Raw genomic sequence first — 20,901 nt, 5'->3', positions numbered from 1 at the left:
GAACAAACAATCCTAAAATCTGTATGGAACCAGACAAGACCCCAAATAGCCAAAGCAATCTTGAAAAAGAAAACCAAAGCTGGAGACATCACAATCCCAGACTTCAAGCTGTATTACAAAGCTGTAATCATCAAGACAGTATGGTACTGGCACAAGAACAGACACTCAGATCAATGGAACAGAATAGAGAACCCAGAAATGGACCCACAAACATAGGGCCAACTCATCTTTGACAAAGTAGGAAAGACTATTCAACGGAATAAAGACAGTCTCTTCAGCAAGTGGTGCTGGGAAAACTGGACAGCGACATACAGAAGAATGAACCTCGACCACTTTCTACACCATACACAAAAATAAACTCAAAATGGATGAAGACCTCAATGTAAGACAGGAAGCCATCAAAATCCTCAAGGAGAAAGCAGGCAAAAACCTCTTTGACCTCAGCCATAACAACTTCTTACTCAATATATCTCTGGAGGCAAGGGAAACAAAAGCAAAAATGAACTATTGGGACCTCATCAAAATTAAAAGCTTCTGCACAGTGAAGGAAACAATCAGCAAAACTGAAAGGCAACTGACGGAATGGGAGAAGATATCTGCAAACCACATATCAGATAAAGGGCTAGTATCCAAAATCTATAAAGAACTTATCAAACTTGCCACCCAAAAAACAAATAATCCAGTGAAGAAATGAGCAAAAGACATGAAGAGACACTTCTCCAAAGAAGACATCCAGATGGCTAACAGACACATGAAAAAATGCTCAACATCACTCATCATCAGGGAAATACAAATCAACACCACAATGAGATACCACCTCACACCTCTCAGAATGGCTAACATTAACACCTCAGGCAATGACAGATGTTGGCAAGAGTGCAGAGAAAGGGGATCTCTTTTGCACTGCTGGTGGGAATGCAAACTGGTGCAGTCACTCTGGAAAACAGTTTGGAGGTTCCTCAAAAACCTAAAAATAGAACTACCCTATACCCAGCAATTGCAGTACTAGGTATTTACCCAAAGGATACAGGTGTGCTGTTTCGAAGGGGCACATGTACCCCAATGTTTATAGCAGTGTTATCGACAATAGCCAAAGTAAGGAAAGAGCCCAAATGTCCATCGACAGATGAAAGGATAAAGAAGATGTGGTATATATATACAATGGAGCATTACTCAGCAATCAAAAAGAATGAAATCTTGCCATTTGCAACTATGTGGATGGAACTGGAGAGTATTATGCTAAGCGAAATTAGTCAGAGAAAGACAAATATCATATGACTTTACTCATATGAAGAATTTAAGATGAAAAAACAGATGAACATAAGGGAAAGGAAGCAAAAATAATATAAAAATGGGGGCGGGGGGGACACAACATAAGAGACTCTTAAATATGGAGAACAAACAGAGGGTTACTGGAGGGGATGTGGGAGGGGGGAATGGGCTAACGGGTAAGGGACACTAAGGAATCTACTTCTGAAATCATTGTTCACTATATGCTAACTAACTTAGATGTAAATTAAAAACAATTTAAATAAATAAATAAATAAAGGCAAGAAGCATTGGTGAGGATGTGAAGGAAAGGGAACTCTCATGTACTACTGGGGGGAACAGAACTACCATACAATGTAGCAATTCCATTTCCTGGTATTTACCTGAAGAAAACAAAAACATGAATTCAAAAAGATATATTCACCCCTATGTTCACTGCAGCATTACTCACAATAAACCAAGACATGGAAGGAACCTAAGCATCCACTGATAAATGAATGAATAAAGAAAATGGGGGTGTGGCTATGTGTGGAATATTGTACACTGTGTGTGGCATATTATTTAGCCATAAAAAATAATGAAATCTTGCCATCTGCAACAACGTGGATGGACCCAGGGAATATTATGCTAAGTGAAATAAATCAGAGAAAAACAAATATCATATGATTTTACTTATATATAGAATCTAAAACACAAAACAAGTGACCAAAACAGAAATAGATTCATAAATAGAGAATAAAATTGTGGTTGCCAGATGGGAAGGGAGTGGAGATACAGCTGAAATAGGTGAAACACGAACTTCCAGTTATAAAGTGAGTACATCACGAGGATATAAAACACATCATACAGAATATAGTCAATATTATTGTAATAACTTGGGTGACAGATGGTAACTAAAACTTCTCATGGTGATCATTTCATAATGTATATGATGTCAAATCACTATATAGTACACCTAAAACTAATTATCATATTGTGTATCAACTACACTTCAATTAAAAAAAACAAAGGAATAGAACAAACCAATATGGTTTGGATTCATACTGATTTTTCATTCACCCTGGGATTCTTTCATATGTCATTTTTAAATGTAAAATCAATCCATCTATACAAATGTTAAAATCCTAAAATCCTTCATAGGAGTAACTTCTAGTTCAAGATTACTCACTGATGGGCATTTTAAAACAGAAATATTTGCTTAAAAACAAACAGCTTCATGTAATATGTTTACTTCATGGAACGGGGTCTTAGAAACTTGTAATTTATTCGTTACACAGGGTTTTTTTCTGAAAGGCCAATAATATAAACAAAAGAGCAAAAGCATTTGAGGAGGAAAAACTTCCTATTAAGGCACTGTATATGTAAGATATAAGAAGTCAAATTTCCAGGTTTATTTATAAACACTATTTGATATAAAAAGAATATTTACTATGAAATCACTTTCATATGAACACTGATAGCTGATAGAAGTCAAATGCTTTAAATACAATAAAACTAGCTGCTAAACATAATTTGAAGGAAGAACTTAAATATCTTTGAAGTGCTGCATGCTCCACCCATCAAGTAATGACAATACTGTATTCAGAACTACAATCAAGATACTTAAACTATTCAACCTCAATAATGAGGCTAAAACTTACTCTCTAAATCTTTTGCTGTGGATTTTGGTTATTGTAGAAGATGCCATCGGACTGCCTATCCCAGAACTAGCCGGAGAGCCTTGTGACACAGGTGTCATACAGTATGGAGAATTCTGACTTGCTGGAGAGAGCGAAGTATCACTGGGCATGCTCAGTCCAGTATCTGTGGAGATGTGGGGTGAAGGGAAAGAATTTAGAAATTTTAAATGCTGAAAAGCTATCTACTGATCAATGCTTAGAATGGCAGCTGTCTTTCGTATAACTTCCAAATTCCCCAGAAGCTAACGAGTTGGACCTTGTTTATATCACAAACATTTCTCATATACTACAAAAATGAAGTCTTCCTATTATCTCTTAAAACATACTCTTAAAAACCAAGTACATGGGGCACCTGGGTGGCGCAGTCGGTTGAGCGTCCGACTTCAGCCAGGTCACGATCTCGCGGTCCGTGAGTTCGAGCCCCGCGTCGGGCTCTGGGCTGATGGCTCAGAGCCTGGAGCCTGTTTCTGATTCTGTGTCTCCCTCTCTCTCTGCCCCTCCCCCGTTCATGCTCTGTCTCTCTCTGTCCCCAAAAAAATAAATAAACGTTGAAAAAAAAAAATTTAAAAAAAAAAAAAAAATTAAAAAAAAAAAAAAACCAAGTACAGCCGAGCCTGTAAGTCTCTACAGAAGAGAGGAGAGAAAGCCAAATGATCTAAAACATGTATTCTTAGAGGATTTAAATTGAAGAACAAAGGTAATAACTTTTGAACCTCTTTCCAGATCATATTACCCATCTCCTTCGTCTCAATTTTTTCACCTATTTCTTAGAAATACATTTTTTAACTGTCTACAAATTCCCATTGCTGCTGGCAGTGATGAATTCTACCTCACTCATTCTCTCCACACCACTCCTCATTTCTTCAGACACCACCCCAGTTTCTCTCTCATTTGGTCTTTGCTTCTGTGCTCAGGCAGCCTCATTCTTTAGATATACCACCTCTTGATTTCACTGCCCCCTTCATTTACTGCTTCTTTCTTAAACAGTTAAATTCAAGAAATGAGTTATTTTTTGTACTCCAGTCCACTAATTAGCAAGTCACACATGTATCTTATCTCCCTACCAATGATAAGCTTTTTGGAGCAGGACAATCCATTCTTTATTACATTTCCTGACCTTCTACCCCCAACCCAGTTACTGAAGTACACATGGTAAGTGTTCAATAAACACTTGAATGAATGTTGAATTCATCCATTTTTGAATGAATGGATAAACCTAAATACAAAGGCAAGGATATTTAATTGAGAGAAAAGGGGAATGCTAGCCAAATATGTCCTGGCTGAACACTCTTTAGAAGCACTCATTTTTCTACACAATGGAACACTACCAGTTAGTATGTGGAAATCAGACTTGAATGTGTTGCAGAAAGGAATATACATATACCAGCAGAAAAGGGGACCTAGCCAGGGATCTCTTTAAATCTTTCTTCCACAGCAGTAAAAATACAAGAATGTACAGTTTTGCTGAGGTCCCATTCAAAATGATATGTGCTGGCTACTGTATGGGACTATATCTTATTGATCAACTGAATTCTGTACTACAAAAGGCTTTGTAATTCTTTACTCATTGTGGTATATGTATTAATTCATAAAATCAAGAAAGAAAATCAACAAAAACAATTCAATGAAAAATAGTCCTGTGACGAAAATAGCCAGTAGTGTTCTAGATACGAAAGAAGACAAAATGAAAGAACTATGAGTTACATAAGATACATTGGTGAGATCATAATTATTAGTGTATACAACAAATTCAGGACTCAAGCCTCAAAAATGCCACAGTTCTGCTATATAACACCTGCCCCTTCCCCCTGCTAAATATCTCCCTATAGAGGCATCTTCAAAACAAACCACTCTCAAAAATAAAGAAATTTACATAAAATATGGAGCATATCCTCCAATTAGGATAATAACTAGTGATGGCTTATTAATTAAAATACTCTGAACCATTCCACGAGAAGGGAGAAAGGGACAATCTTACCTTCCTGGGAAACAATCTCCTGTGGCAAATCATCAATAAAATCTAAGTGCATTTCTATTGGTTCCTCAGATCCCAAAAGGTTGTGGTCCACAGTTAAACGGCCCTTCTTTTCCTCTCTTTCTTTCAAAATAACCTAAAAGTCATTACCAATCTTTAATTACTGATCACTCTTTAAGAATGTATAGAATGATTAAAATGTTCACTATTACACAGATACAGTTCACTTAAAAATGGACATGAGGAGTTTGGTTGGCTACATGTTTAGTTGGCTACAAACAAACTGGCAAAAAAAAAAAAAATGTAATTTTAGGCCCTGTAGTTGAAAAAGGTACCATATCCAAAATAAAGGAAGGCAATTATGCTGTATAATGCTACAGCTATCAAACCACACCTGCTTCACGCTTTAACTCCTGATTGACAAACTAGAGTTTCCACAAAAATGGATAAAATAACAAGTGTGGAAACCAGGTCATACAGTTTAACATTAAATTTACATTTTGCAGTTTTCAATTATTTGAACCTGGATTATCTCATTCTGCTCCTAACAATACTGAGTTAGGGGCACCTGGCAGGCTTAGTTGGTACAGCATGCGACTCTGGATCTTGGGGTTGTTGAGTTCAAGCTCCATGCTGGGTGCAGAGATTACACCCACAAAAATAAAATACTGAGTTAAACAGAGCCGATATTATCCCAACTTATAGATGAAGAAGATAAGGGTAAGAAAGGTTTGCCTAAAACTATATAATTTAGTACCAGAATCTAGGGCTTCTGATTCCTACAGTCCAATGTTTTGGATGCTAAATGTTTAACTTCTTTTGCTTTTTTTTTAACCTTACAGAAAGAACTCATCCTCCAGGGTTTTGTTCAATATAGAAAGATAATCATGATGCTGATGATATCCCCAACTTTCAATTAACTATTCATCATAAAGATATACACCTATAAATATCTCATAACAATCTGTTGGCTAAAATGCCACAACTACTTTTGCAAAACATTTTAAATCCTTAAATTTAAGTTGTAAAATAAACATCTCCAGGTTTCGGTTTACCTTTTTAAGTGCTGTGGGTCGTTTTAGTTTAGCAATTTCCTTCTCTTTTCCTTTCTTTGCTTTAGAGGAAGTAATGTCCAAAGAATTAAAGGATGTCAAACATGGCTGACTTTTGGTTAAGGGTTTTCTGTTAGTAGAGTCTTTAGTGTGAAAAGAAGCTGCAGTGACCACTAAAAACAAACAAGAACATTAGCTTTACTATTACAGCCAGCGCCGCATACAATGAACATTTCTAATGATAAATCTACAAGAACATCCTCTTCTTGTGGGAGAATAGACATCATAATAGTAGGAGTAATACAGGGCCATGCAGTATCTCTCAGGTACAGCTTTTATGCATCTGTTTAACCTCCATAAGATAAAGATGACAAAGCCAATGCAGGTAACTAATTTAGCAATCCAAAGCAGGGACAAATAAATTATTAGTTCTACTCCACAGCAGCAAGCCTCAAGCATGGCAATTCTTTGCAACTGGTCTCCAGGCAGAACCACTCTACCTCTGCAATTTCAAAACTTTGCACCTCTCCTTATTCCTACGGAATCTTACATAAGAATCACCCTTATATAGGGCACCTAGGTGGCTCAGTCTGTTAAGCTGACTTAAGCTCAGGACACGATCTCATGGTTCATGAGTTCAAGCCTGGCATCAGGCTTTCTGCTGTCAGCACAGAGCCCACTTCAGATCCTCTGTCTCCCTCTCCCTGCCATTCCCCCATGAGGGTGTTTTCTCTCTCTCTCTCTCTCTCTCTCTCTCTCTCTCTCTCTCTAAAATAAACATTAAAAAAATTATTAAAAAACCATCACCCTTTTATATGAAATAGTCTATCACTCCTCATTTCCATCCACCAGTGAAGAGTGATCTTCCCCTTTGGCTGCACTCTCAGTACTATTCAGCAGTTCTTTTACACCTGATTGATACCCTCACCCAGTAGTGGTGACCCAGTCCTTTAGCAGTCCGAGGACCTTATCCTCAATCCTAGTGCTCTAGCAGCAAAGCTCTCCTATTACTCCCCTGAGAAGCTGGCATAAACGGATATGCCAGGCACCTGGGTTGTTCAGTCGGTTTAGCATCCAACTTTGGCTCAGGTCATGATCTCGCAGTCCATGAGTTCGAGCCCCATGTCAGGCACTGTGCTGACAGCTTAGAGCCTGGAACCTGCTTCAGAGTCCATGTCTCCCTCTCTCTCTCTCTCTGCCCCTCCCCTGCCTGCGCTCCCTCTCTCTCTCAAAAATAAACATAAAAAAACATTAAATGAATCAGCGCTCCTGTATCCTTTGAATAAATTCCTAGTAGTGCTATTGCTGGGTCGTAGGATAGTTCTATTTTTAATTTTTCTGAGGAACCTCCACAAGGTTTTCCACAGCGGCTGCACCAGTTTGCATTCCCACCAACAGTGCAAGAGGGTTCACTTTTTTCCACATCCTCACCAGCATCTGCTGTTTCCTGAGTTGTTAATTTTAGCCACTATGACCGGTGTGAGGTGGTATTTCATTGTGGTTTTGATCTGTATTTCTCTGATGATGAGTGATGTTGACCATCTTTTCACATGTTTGTTGGCCATCTGGATGTCTTTTTTGAAAAAGTGTCTATTCATGTCTTCTCCCCATTCCTTCACTGGATTATTTGTTTTTCAGGTGTTGAGTATGGTAAGTTCTTTATAGATTTTTGGATACTAACCCTTTATCTGATAGGTCATTTGCAAGTATCTTCTCCCATTCCATCAGTTGCCTTTTAGTTCTGTCGATTGTTTCCTTTGCGGTATAAAAGCTTTTTACCCTGAGGAGGTCCCAATAATTCATTTTTGCTTTTAATTCCCTTGCCTTTGGAGATGTGTCAAGCAAGAAATTGGTGTGGCTGAGGTCAGAGGTTGTTGCCTGCTTTCTCCTCTAGGGTTTTGATGGCGTCTTGTCTCACATTTAGGTCTTTCATCCATTTTGAGTTTATTTTTGTGTATGGTGTAAGAAAGTGGTCTAGTTTCATTCTTCTGCATGTCACTGTCTAGAGACTGTCTTTTTTTCCATTGGATACTCTTTCCTGCTTTGTCAAAGATTAGCTGGCCATACATTTGTGGGTCCAATTCTGGGTTCTCTATTCTATTCCATTGGTCTATATGTCTGTTTTTGTGCCAATACCACACATACTGTCTTGATGATTACAACTTTGTAGTAGAGTCTGGGATTGTCATGCTTCCCACTCTGGTTTCCAATTTCAATATTATTTTGGATATTTGGGGTCTTTTGTGGTTCTATACAAATTTTAGGATTGTTTGTTCTAGCTTTGAGAAGAATGCTGGGGCAATTTTGATTGGGATTCCATTGAATGTGTAGATTGCTTTGGGTAGTATTGACTTTTTAACAATATTTATTCTTCCAATCCATGAGCATGGAATTTTTTCCATTTCTTTGTGTCTTCTTCAATTCCCTTCATAAGCTTTCTAGAGTTTTCAGCATACGGATCTTTTACATCTTTGGTTAGGTTTATTCCTAGGTATTTTATGGTTCTTGGTGCAATTGTAAATGGGATCAATTTCTTGATTTCTCTGTTGCTTCATTATTGGTGTATACAAATGCAACCGATTTCTGTACACTGATTTTGTACCCAGCGACTTTGCTGAATTCATGTATCAATTCTAGCAGCCTTTTGGTGAAGTCTTTCGGGTTTTCCATGTAGAGTATCATGTTGTCTGCGAAAAGTGAAAGTTTGACTTCTTCTTTGCCAATTTTGATGCCTTTTATTTCATTTTGTTGTCTGACTGCTGATGCTAGGACTTCCAACACTATATTAAACAACAATGGTGAGAGTGGACATCCCTGTTGTGTTGCTGATCTCAGGGGGAAAGCTCTCAGTTTTTCCCCATTGAGGATGATATTAGCTGTGGGCTTTTAATATAGGGCTTTTATGATGTTTAGGTATGTTCCTTCTATCCTGACTTTCTTGAGGGTTTTTACTAAGAAAGGATGCTGTATTTGTAAAAATGTTTTTTCTGCATCTATTGACACAATCATATGGTTCTTATCCTTTCTTTTATTTATTTTTTTTTTTTTTTTAATTTTTTTTTTTTTTTCAACGTTTATTTATTTTTGGGACAGAGAGAGACAGAGCATGAACGGGGGAGGGGCAGACAGAGAGGGAGACACAGAATCGGAAACAGGCTCCAGGCTCTGAGCCGTCAGCCCAGAGCCCGACGCGGGGCTCGAACTCACGGACCGCGAGATCGTGACCTGGCTGAAGTCGGACGCTTAACCGACTGCGCCACCCAGGCGCCCCTCCTTTCTTTTATTAATGTGATGTATCACACTGACTGATTTGCAAATATTGAACCAGCCCTGCAGTCCAGGAATGAATCCCACTTGATCATAGTAAGTAATTCTTTTTATATGCTATTGAATTCGATCTGCTAGTATCTTGTTGAGAATTTTTGCATCCATGTTCATCAGGGATATTGGCCTATAATTCTCTTTTTTTTGTGGGGTCTCTGGTTAGGGAATCAAAGTAATGCTGGCTTCATAGAATGAGTCTGGAAGTTTTCCTTCCATTTCTATTTTTTGGAACAGCCTGAGAAGGACAGGTATCAACTCTGCTTTAAATGTCTGGTAGAATTCCTAGGGAAGCCATCTGGTCCAGGACTCTTATTTGTTGGCAGATTTTTGATAACTGATTCAATTTCTTCACTGCTTATGGGTCTGTTCAAACTTTCTATTTCTTCCCATTTGAGTTTTGGTACAGTGTGAGTGTCTAGGAATTTGTCCACTTCTTCCAGGTTGTCCAGTTTGTTGGCATATAATTTTTCATAGAATTCTCCAATAATTGCTTGTATTTCTGAGGGATTGTGATAAATCCATTTTCATTCATGATTTTATCTATTGGGGTCCTCTCTCTTTTCTTTTTGAGAAGTCTGGCTAGGGGTTTATTAATTTTGTTTATTTTTTCAAAACAACAGCTCTTAGTTTCATTGATCTGTTCTACTGGGGGTTTTTTTGTTTTTCTGTTTTTGGATTCTATATTGTTTATTTCTGCTCTGATCATTATTATTTCTCTCCTTCTGCTGACCTTGGGGTTTCTTTGTTGTTCTGCTTCTAGTTTCTTTCAGTGCACTGTTAGATTTTGTATTTGGGATTTTTCTTGTTTCTTGAAACAGGCCTGGATTGCAATGTATTTTCCTCTCAGGACTGCCTTTGCTGCATCCCAAAGGGTATGGATTGTTGTGTTTTCACTTTCATTTGTTTCCATATATTTTTTAATTTCTTCTTTAACTGCCTGGTTCACCCCTTCATTCTTTAGTAGTATGTTCTTTAACCTCCATGCATTTGGAGGTTTTCCAAAAATGTTTATAATAGCATTTTCAACAATAGCCAAATTATAGAAAGAGCCTAAATGTCCATCAACTGTTGAATAGATAAAGAAGATGTGGTTTATGTATACAATGGAATACTACTTGGCAATGAGAAAGAATGAAATCATGCCATTTGCAGCAACACAGATGGAACTGGATGGTGTTATGTTGAGTGAAATAAGTCTGTCAGATAAAGACAGATATCATATGTTTTCACTCATATGTGGATCTTGAGAAACCTAACAGAAGACCATGGGGGAAGGAAAGGAGAAAAAATAGTTACAAACAAAGAGGGAGAGAGGCAAACCATAAGAGACTCTTAAATCTAGAGAACAATCTGACAGTTGATGGGGGTGGGGAAGAGGGGAATATGGGTGATGGGCACTGAGGAAGGCACTTGTTGGGATGAGCACTGGATGTTGTATGTAAGCGATGAACCACAGGAATCTACCCAAAAACCAAGAGCACACTTTACACACTATATGTTAGCCAAAATTATATATATATAAGTTAAATGTACATGCCACCTGAGAGGAGGCAGAAGGCATCCTAATTCCTGTTCACTGTGTATCACCACTGTGTATCACCACCTCTCCTCTTAATCCCATCTCAGGGGGCGCTTGGGTGGCTCAGTTGGTCAAGCTTCTGACTCTTGATTTCAGCTCAGGTCATGATCTCACAGTTTCATGAGTTCAAGCCCCACACCAGGCTCTGCACTGACAGCGTGGAGCCTGCTTGAGATTTTCCCTCTCTGTCTGACACTCTCTTGCTCATACTGTTTCTCAAAAATAAATAATAAATAAAAATCTTTAAAAAAGAAATCACATCTCAGGATTAATTTCCCAAGGATCTTGCTCTACGCATTTCCCCTTCATCTTTCAAGGTCTTCCTCGACCCCCAAATCTTTTCCCTATCTCCCAACAAGAAGCTAAATCTTCTGTATATAGAAGAAAGAAAAACAAAAAACAGACAAATCAACAAAACCATTCCCCTGACTGGCTTCCCCTCACGCTAAAGTACTATCACTCCCCTTTCCTCCCTTACTAAACTTCTCAATAGTCTGCTTTACCAGTTATTTACACTGATGTGGATGCTATCTAATTGTAGCTGATTGACAAGGTAAGCTTAGGATCCTTCTACGTGGCCATTTTCCCCAGAGGTCCTCAAGAGTCTGCTTTCTGGTCTCTGTCCTACCCATGTGCTCACAAATGCTATGGTCAAGATCACATACAAGCTTGCAATCACTAAATCTAATTCTTCTTGCTGTCCTTTAAATCTAAGCACACCACAAGACTTTATCCTTGAATATATTTTCCTAACTTTTCTTTCCCCTAACAACCTTATGTATTTCCAGAGCTACACTTCTGTCTTTGAAACTCACTGACTTCTAACCTAAACTGCACATAACTACAATTTAAATAGGCACCATCAGGATATCCCTAACTAGCATTTCAAACACAACAGGGCTGGAGTCTGTTCTTCCCAACAAAAATTCTTCTTCCATGATCCCTGTTTGATATCATTATAATCACCACAATCCTCCAACGAGGAGAGTTTGGAGTCCTCTTTAACCTGTTTCCACATTCCATCAGTTAAAAAACAAACAAACAAAACCCTATCAATTCCTCATAATCTTTTGACATACCTACAATAGTCTCACTCTTTTCTTGGACTTCCCAAGAAAGTCCATTTTTTTGCAATCAATACTTTCTCATTTAAACACTGGTGACAGGTTAGAGGTTAATCTCATTTCCATCTGACAAGAATTATACTCTCCCTTCAAAGCCCAATCCAAATGTTATGATATATGAAGTGATTTGTAACATCCTCCCCATACCTCTCCGTTGACTATTATAAATCACTCTTCTCTTCTGAAAGTTCATAAAACTTTGCTGGTATCCTTCCTAAGGCACTGCTCTTTATTAGTTATTTATGTATGTCTTTCTCCCCAACTAGATTATTAACTTTTTAATCTGTAATTCCACAGTCCTTGACATGCTTTCCATGTAAATATTTACAGTTGTATAAATTAACATTTGCTAAATAAATCAAAGTTATAACAATAAAGCCATCACAGGTTAACAATCTCTTCTCCACAGTAATTAGTTAACATTTATTGAGTGATTATAACCCAGATACTCTTCTGACCACATTACATGTACCATCTCATTTACTCTTCAAAACAACCCTGAAGTAGGTACTATCATTACCTCCATCTTAATGTCAGGAAATAACTTGCCAAGGAAATACACAGAAGAACAGATTTCAAACCTAGGCAACTCAATTCCAAAGCCCCTGCTTGTTGCCATGAGGCCGTACTGCCTCCAGAATACTGCTGTCAGTTCCACTGCTATAGTCCTTTACTCTTTCAATGAGATGTAATTGCCTCTCTCTCCAACTCAACAACATGCAACTCAAAAGCTCAGTACATATTCAATACTATTTTTACTAACAGTTACTCAAAGCTAAGGTTTATACTGGACACGTAACTAGCTGTAGGTATAAACATTCTGCACGTAGAACTAAAGTTATATTCTGTTAATTATCTTCTGTCTAAAGACAGACCCTTTACATAGGAACAGAAGAAACAGAATATTCAATTCTGCGTCTTAACATCTGCTTTTTGTTGGTGCCTTTCCCCTTCCTTTATCTTACTTCTCTTCCTCTCTAACTAAGGCTATGAAAAGAAATAAGGGAACACATAACTGCTGAATTTTAAATCTGATAAGGTTTGCTAAAATATACATTACTGTTTCAGTAGAAAGCCAAATCATTCATATTCTCTCTCTCTCTCTCTCTCACACATACACACACCTTGATCAAAATTCCTATGTTTCCCATTATCCAATTTAAAAGTTATAAAGCCAAATTAGTTGTGATTCTTATTTCAATCTCTGAGGAAGAAAAACATTAGCTGGTTCACAATTACACCAACTGACATTTGTACAGAGACCCGAAGGACCTGAAAGAACAAACCACACATTGATATATGAGGAAGGAGAATTCTGGGGAAAGGAAATAGTAAGCACAAAGATACTGAGCTAGGAGCATGTTGGGTGTGTCTGTGGAACAGCAAGGGGGCTGACTGGCTACAGCAGTGTGTGCCAGAGAGAATGGTGATGGGGGCAAAAAGGTTACAGGATCAGCTAAGATGTGGCTTTAGTCAGGACTCCAGCCGTACTCCAAGTGAGATCAAGAGCTACTGGAGGGTTCTGAGTAGTGGAGTGATATAATCCTATTCATATTTTTAAAAGATCACTCCTTTCAAGATAGAGTGCAGTTATAGCAGGAGGGAAAGGTAAGTAACAGGAGGTTACTACAATGCAGTACAATGATGGGGCGATGAGGGTAACAGAAGAGCTGGTGAGAAGACTCTGGATTTTTCAGATATATATAATTTAAATTAACAATATTCAAAATATATTACCAAAAGCAAACAACAAATTCCTCAAATAATGACATCACCTGTATATGACAGAGGTCTGGTATTAGTAATCTGCCGTGCTTTCATCGCTTGTTGTTGTTTTTCCAGAGCTGCTAGCATGTCCCCCAAATCTAGCTGCACAGGTGTTTTATTCTTTTTTCCAGCTGCCTTTGATAAAGCTTCCTGCAAGGTAATATGAAAACATTTATTTTTTGTGATAGTATGAAAGTGTGGCAATTTATGATGATTATATTTGTCTTTCTGTCCCCAAATCTACCAATTATATTTGTTCACAAAAATGAATAAATACCTGTAGTTTTTTTTGCTCCATACTTATTTCTGAATATTCTTGAGCCGTGGCAAGGGCTGCTGCTAAAGCTTTCTTCTTCTGACTTTTTGCACGTTTAGGAACGGAAGTTGTAATGGGAATTGGAGTCTGCACTATATTGATTGGTGAGTTTTCAGGTAAATCATCCAACTAAGATAACCAGACAAAAACACTGTTACTGATTCCACAAAAGACTACCTTAAGGAAAGACAATCCAGAATATGGGGTGTCCTCCAGTATAACTGGACAGGACTCTTTGAGAATTCAATGTCATAAAGAACAGAGTAAGATGATGTGATCATTCCAGACTGGAAAATAATAGAGATAAAACAGCTTACTGCAATTGGTGATGCTTGTCTGGATCCTGGCCTGAAAACAAAATAACTCCCAAGTAAGTCAAGTTTTCCAACAAGTACGCTGTATGATCATTTAATTAATGGCATTGTCTTGTCTGTAATAGAACTATGGATTTTATAGGAAAGTGTCTTTGTTCTGGCAATGCTGAAAATAAGTATGAAGTACTAAATACATGGTTTCTTGTCTACCATGCTGCCCCCATGTCTTTATACTAAACTATAATACTTCTTTTCAACATAACCGTAGTTCAAAAGATGTTCAAGTATTTTGCTTATCTTTTTAAAAAGGGCCACTTACTACTTTTGAAGAAAGCTTCTGTTGAATAGTATCATCTTTAGCATTTCCATTCTCGTTTAGCTCTCGAAATCCATCTTCATCCTGAAACAGTTCCACATGTTAAGTAAAAGCAGTTCAAAGCAATAAACTCTTAAGAAAAACATTTTACAATGTTGAAGAGTAATAAAAAATGGGCAAGTAATTTTTTAAATTCTAAAAGTAAACTATTTAAAGTCAGTCTTAAAAAGGAAATCTCATCTCTCATGTTACAATACAGCTAATTTCATTATTCAACAATGGGGGCATATCTGCACACGTCCACCCTTTGGATTTCTATATCTACCATACCATTTTTATTAGTTCTACTTAAAAAACAAAAAGTTTATTAATGTGTCTTGAGAGAGAGAAAGAGAGAGAAAGAAAGAGAGAAAGAGAGAGAGAGAGAGAGAGCGCACACGCGTGTGTGAGCAAGGGAAGGGCAGAGGCAGAGAGAGAGAATCCCGAGCAGGCTCCGCACCGTCGGACTCGATCTCACAAACTGTGAGATCATGACCTGATCCCAAATCAAGAGTAGGGCACTTAACTGACTGAGCCATCCAGGTGCCTCTAATTAATTCTACTCTTTTTTTTTTTTTTAATTTTTTTTTTCAACGTTTTTATTTATTTTTGGGACAGAGAGAGACAGAGCATGAATGGGGGAGGGGCAGAGAGAGAGGGAGACACAGAATCGGAAACAGGCTCCAGGCTCTGAGCCATCAGCCCAGAGCCTGACGCGGGGCTCGAACTCACGGACTGCGAGATCGTGACCTGGCTGAAGTCGGACGCTTAACCGACTGCGCCACCCAGGCGCCCCTTAATTCTACTCTTAAAATGGGTAGGTAATTGGAAAGAAATTCAAAAAGGATTTTATCACATGTCAGATAATTTGGAAAATATTTTCACCAGATGGCTTAGTATGAATTTCGTAAATATATTCCCTGTCCTGCAATACTACACACACCTGTCAATAAGGTTAAAAAGCTAAGAAATTTTTTTTAAAACCCTATTCAAAGTAATTTCTTCACCAATCTCCTCCTTTACAGTGAAAATTATACCTAATACCTTTAACTAAATATAAGGATGGAACCAATTACATGGTTAAGTGCAAATAATAAATCTGTCACATGTACTGTTCTTCATAACTGAATAACATAACTCCCAAGTCCTTTAGGTCAATTACTAAGTTTATCTAACATATTATTCATCTCGAGCCTCTGGCCTCAAGCACATTTTCCAGTTTAATTTCCATCTATTGACCCATTTTATAGAAACTATGATCAAAAAAAAATGACTTATTCAAATGAGTTATAGGGGATGCTGTTCACCATGTTGACACAACCAAATTCTACCCATTCTTTAAAATCTGTTCCAACGGTTATCTCCACCCTATTACAAACTCAAAGGGATTTGTCCTTCCCTTCAATTCCGACCACACCCAAGCATTAGGTATGCAGGCATCTACGTTTCTCTGCTGTACAGCAACCTCCCTAAGGCTACTATGTTTATTCAATGTATCACTCATAGCATCTTATTTTACACATATAACAGGCCTCTAATAACAGCCATATAGACAAATAAACAATAAAAATATGGCACAGACTTTCTGCCTAGTACAGCAACTAAAATAGCTTTGTTCTTCTCCAAGATTCTCCCACCTAGCAGCACAAATTAGCTAGACTAAACCATCCAAATCTAAAAAACTTGACAAAGAGACTAAACAATAATAAGAAAAATTAGGGAGAAAGTTTCATAGTAGGTTTAACCCACATAAAAACAAGTTTTACCTCTACATGTTACCTCAAAATACTCATAACAAAATTTATAAAAATAAACATTAACTAAGTTAACATTATACTATATATATATCCAAGACAAAAATGAATCAGTACTTCTACGTAATTTATAATCTAATATCAGAATCATGTGTTAAGATATAAAAAGTACTTATCATAATGTAAGAAAATTAATTTCTTAATGGGAACATTTGCTATGACAGTTTATAAATAGAGCCTAAAAAAATACCTCAAAATATAAAGACTCAGAATTTGAGTCGCCTCTATGAGATTGACTGGTGTTTAACTGCTTATTATCTTGTCTCTTTTGCAAATTCTGTCTTCTTTCTGAGGAAGTACTATGTCCTCGGCATCTGAATCCAACCTAAGTAAGCCCCAGAAGGAAAAAATATGTCTTATTATTTTAAGTGAACATTTACCTGAAATATAACACACAGAAAAGTACACAAAAGTAACTCAATGAATTTTCACAAAGTGCATGATTTATTATAAAATTTACATAATTTATTTTGACAAAATATTAAAATGTGATAATGCAAGTTAGATTCCCCCCCCCCCCATACATGAATGCTGATCAGCTTTATTTATAATAGCTAAACACTGGAAAAACCCAGATGTCCTTGATTGGGAGAACAGTTAAACTCACTGTGGTACATCCACACTACAAAGCAAAACTCAGCCACCAAAAGGAACAAACGATTGACATACTCAATAATCTGGATGAATCTCCAGAGAATCACACAAGTGAAAAATCCAATCCTAAAAGGACTATATGAGTTCACTTATAAACATTCTTGAAATGACAAATTATAGGAAGTGGGAAACAGATCAGTGGATTCTAGGAGTTAACGAGAGGCTGGTAGGGAAGGTAACAGGAGTGTGGCTACAAAAAGGAAAAACATGAGGGAACCTTGCAGTAACAGATCTGTTCTGTATCTTGACTATATCAATATCAATATCCAGGTTGTGAGAATGGACTACAGTTTTGCAAGATGTTATCATGGGGACAAAGTGCACATTACCTTTTTATTAAACTATGATAAGTCTTCTAATATCTGTGGTTTTATTAAAAAAGAAACAATTCCTAGGAAAGGTTAAAAATTAAAACCCTTATTTACAAGAAAATAGATTTAGGAGAATAAAATTTTCCTTCAATGCATAAATCATCATCCCATTAACAAATCTGTGAAATGTTCAACTGTCATAAAAGCAAGATTAAGAATCTTAAGACATTTCAAGCCCCCCCCCTTATGCCAATGCAGCCAACATGAAATGCATCTCTTAACCACAACACTTAGAAGATGTGAGAAGTATCTTCATTACCAGTTACCAAAAATTCTAACAATAAACAGAAAATGAAGCAGATCTGGACCAGAAGGTACTAATATACAGGCTTTGGATGATGAAATCAAAGTATGCACACAAAGACCTGGAACCACCTAGCAATTCCCATGCTATGCAACTGGTCTAAAAAGACTTGCTGATAAATGGATTTTTTTTTTTTTTTTTTTTTTTAAGAAACAGAATTTTTAAAGGCGGCTGGGTGGTTCAGTCGGTTAAGCGCCCAACTCTTGCTTTCAGCTCAGGTCATGATCTCACGGTTGATAAGATGGAGCCCATGTCAGACTCCAGGCTGACAGAACTGAGCCTCCATGGAATTCTCTCTCTCCCTCTCTCTCTGCCCCTTCCCACTCTCTCTCTTGCATGCATGCATGCTCTCTGAATAAAAGAAAGAAAAAAAGAAAAGGAAAGAAAGAAAGAAGGAAAGAAAGGAAAGAAGGAAGGAAGGAAGGAAGGAAGGAAGGAAGGAAAGAAGGAAGGAAGGAAGGAAAGAAAGAAAGAAAGAAAGAAAGAAAGAAAGAAAGAAAGAAATTTTTATACTCTTTTGCAAGGTAGGCTGCATGACAGAATAAGCCAGAAGACAGTCGTACTGCAAATTTAATTCTTCTACTCAACTACATCCTATAAATATCTCTTAAGAAACTGGATAATTTTCCAGATACCCAAAAGTTTCTCAATTTTAAATATTCACCTCATTTTAAAACAGGCTCATAAACTTGGACAGAGAAATGGACAGAGGCATACATAAGCAATGAAACAAATCTCAGTAAAATCTTAGCTAGCATATAAGCTGGTTGCTACATGAATGTTTTCTGTAAAATTACTTCAACTTTACTATTTAGAAATTTTCAGAAAATATTTCAAAAATTGGTTCACGAAAAGCAGCTCATACAAGACTAGTAAAACAAATGCAATTTATAATGTCTAGGTAAAAAAGAAACAACTTATTTCAAGAGTTATTAACATGTAAGTAAGTGCTAAGACTCAAGCCCCAAAACAGGGATGACTAAAACACAAGAGATTAATTCTTGAGCACAACTTTTCTTTCTCTGGACAGTCACTATCACAAAAAAGTAAACGCAAACCTGCCCTCCAAAGGCATTAAAATTGTATCAGAAACAAGCCCTATTGTAAAGCAGTTAAGTATATATGCATTAATGTTGCTGCAAACACTAAAACAATTTTTTTTTTAATTTTAGAGAGAGAGCGAGAACATGCAAGTGGGAGAGAGGGAGAGAGAAAGAGAATCTTAAGCAGGCTCCACACTCTGTGCAGAGCCTGACATGGGGCTCAATCCCATGATGCTGGGATCATGACCTAAGCCAAAATCAAGAGTTGGATACTCAACTGACTGAGCCACCCAGAAGGCCCTAAAGATAAACTTCTTAATGCTATTTAAAACATAAACTTGTGGGGCGCCTGGGTGGCTCAGTCGGTTGGGCGTCCGACTTCGGCTCAGGTCATGATCTTGCAGTCCATAAGTTCGAGCCCCGCATCGGGTTCTGTGCTGGCAACTCAGAGCCTGAAGCCTGTTTCAGATTCTGTGTCTCCCTCTCTCTCTGACCTTCCCCCATTCATGCTCTGTCTCTCTCTGTCTCAAAAATGAATAAATGTTAAAATAAATAAATAAATAAAACATAAACTTGTGTATGGCAATAATAATGAGCAAAGTCAACAATGAAAATGAAAACCTAGCAAAATATTTGCAACTCACATTATGAACTGAAGGCTCCTAAAATTTTTTAAATTTGGTAAGAGCTTGATCAAATAGATTTAAAAAAAAATTTTTTAATGTTTATTTATTTCCAAGGCAGAGAGAGACAGAGCATGAGTGGGGGAGGGGCAGAGAGAGAGGGAGACACAGAATCTGAAGCAGGCTCCAGGCTCTGAGCTCTCAGGACAGCCTGACGTGGGGCTTGAATTCACAAACCATGAGATCATGACCTGAGCCAAAGTAGGTCGCTCAACCGACTGAGCCACCCAGGTGCCCCTGATCAAATTGATTTTAAAAATGTACCAAAAGGGAAAAAAATAGATCAAGATACAAAAAAGAAAAAAGGAGGGGGGGGGGGGGACAAAAGATATGACCAAACAAGTTCACAAAAAAAATACAAAGAGCTGATAAACATATGGAAAGATGCTCAATATACCATTCTCAACTAACTGGCATAAATCCAAAATCCTGAAAACATACACTCTCTAAAGCTATATGGAAAAAGGCACTCTCTACATTATTGTCAAGGCTTAAATGGTATCAAATAACAGAAGTGATTTAACCTTTTCACCCATCAGTCCCTTATCCAGGAATTTATTTTGCTGCTATACACACACATTTCTAAATGATACTGCAGCATGTCTATACCAGCAATAATTTACAAACAACTCAAGTGTCCATTAATAGGAAGACTACGGAAACTAACAAGGATATATCCATACTTCAAACAGGAGTTTTTTTAGAAGTGTGGAAGTCCTCTATGTAATAATATGGAAATGTCTCCAAGATACATTGTTAAGTGATAAAAACAGCACAGAACAGAGTGGGAAAAACATGAGATACATAATTATATTTACATAGAATGACATGAAAATATACAAAAAAAAACCTAATTGAAAGGAAATTATAGGGAAGAGAGGACAAGGGAAGACAGGGTGAAAAGGAGTTTTTTTTCATTGTATAATCTTTTTCATGTCTTCTATTTTTCAACCAACTCACAAAATAAAACTTTTTTTTTTTTTTTTTTTTTTAAATTTTTAGATTCTATCCATTGTTTAAAATTAAGATTACACTGAGGTCCTTGAGCGACTCAGTCAGTTAAGCATCCGACTTCAGCTCAGGTCATGATCTCGCGGTTCGTGAGTTCAAACCCCACGTCGGGCTCTGTGCTGACAGCTCAGAGCCTGGAGCCTGCTATGAGTTCTGTGTCTCCCTCTCTCCCTGCCCCTCCCCTATTCCTGTGCAGGCGCACATGCTCTCTCTCTCTCTCTCTCAAAAATAAATATTAAAAACAATTTTTAAATCAAATTATTAAAG

The 20,901-nt window shown here is 37.4% G+C and overlaps 1 protein-coding gene across 2 annotated transcripts in view; it reads right to left on the bottom strand.

Annotated features, from left to right (window-relative positions):
• Positions 1-20,901, bottom strand: part of SECISBP2L (SECIS binding protein 2 like) — a 66,441-nt gene that overhangs the window by 24,113 nt on the left and 21,427 nt on the right. Inside the window, exons 8-14 of one of the 2 annotated variants that reach the window (XM_047863324.1) lie at positions 16,759-16,893; positions 14,719-14,799; positions 14,047-14,214; positions 13,778-13,919; positions 5,979-6,148; positions 4,927-5,059; positions 2,910-3,072 (exon numbers count right to left, since the gene is read on the bottom strand). In XM_047863324.1, the coding sequence (XP_047719280.1) occupies positions 2,910-3,072; positions 4,927-5,059; positions 5,979-6,148; positions 13,778-13,919; positions 14,047-14,214; positions 14,719-14,799; positions 16,759-16,893 (992 nt within the window). The remainder of the gene's footprint in view (positions 1-2,909; positions 3,073-4,926; positions 5,060-5,978; positions 6,149-13,777; positions 13,920-14,046; positions 14,215-14,718; positions 14,800-16,758; positions 16,894-20,901) is intronic. The other variant, XM_047863325.1, reaches the window with a different exon arrangement.

The sequence above is a fragment of the Prionailurus viverrinus genome, chromosome B3 (assembly GCF_022837055.1).
Source record: "Prionailurus viverrinus isolate Anna chromosome B3, UM_Priviv_1.0, whole genome shotgun sequence".
Taxonomy (NCBI): Eukaryota; Metazoa; Chordata; class Mammalia; order Carnivora; family Felidae; genus Prionailurus; species Prionailurus viverrinus.
The sequence above is the reverse complement of the archived record's forward strand: the minus strand, read 5'-3'. Positions and strand labels throughout refer to the sequence as shown.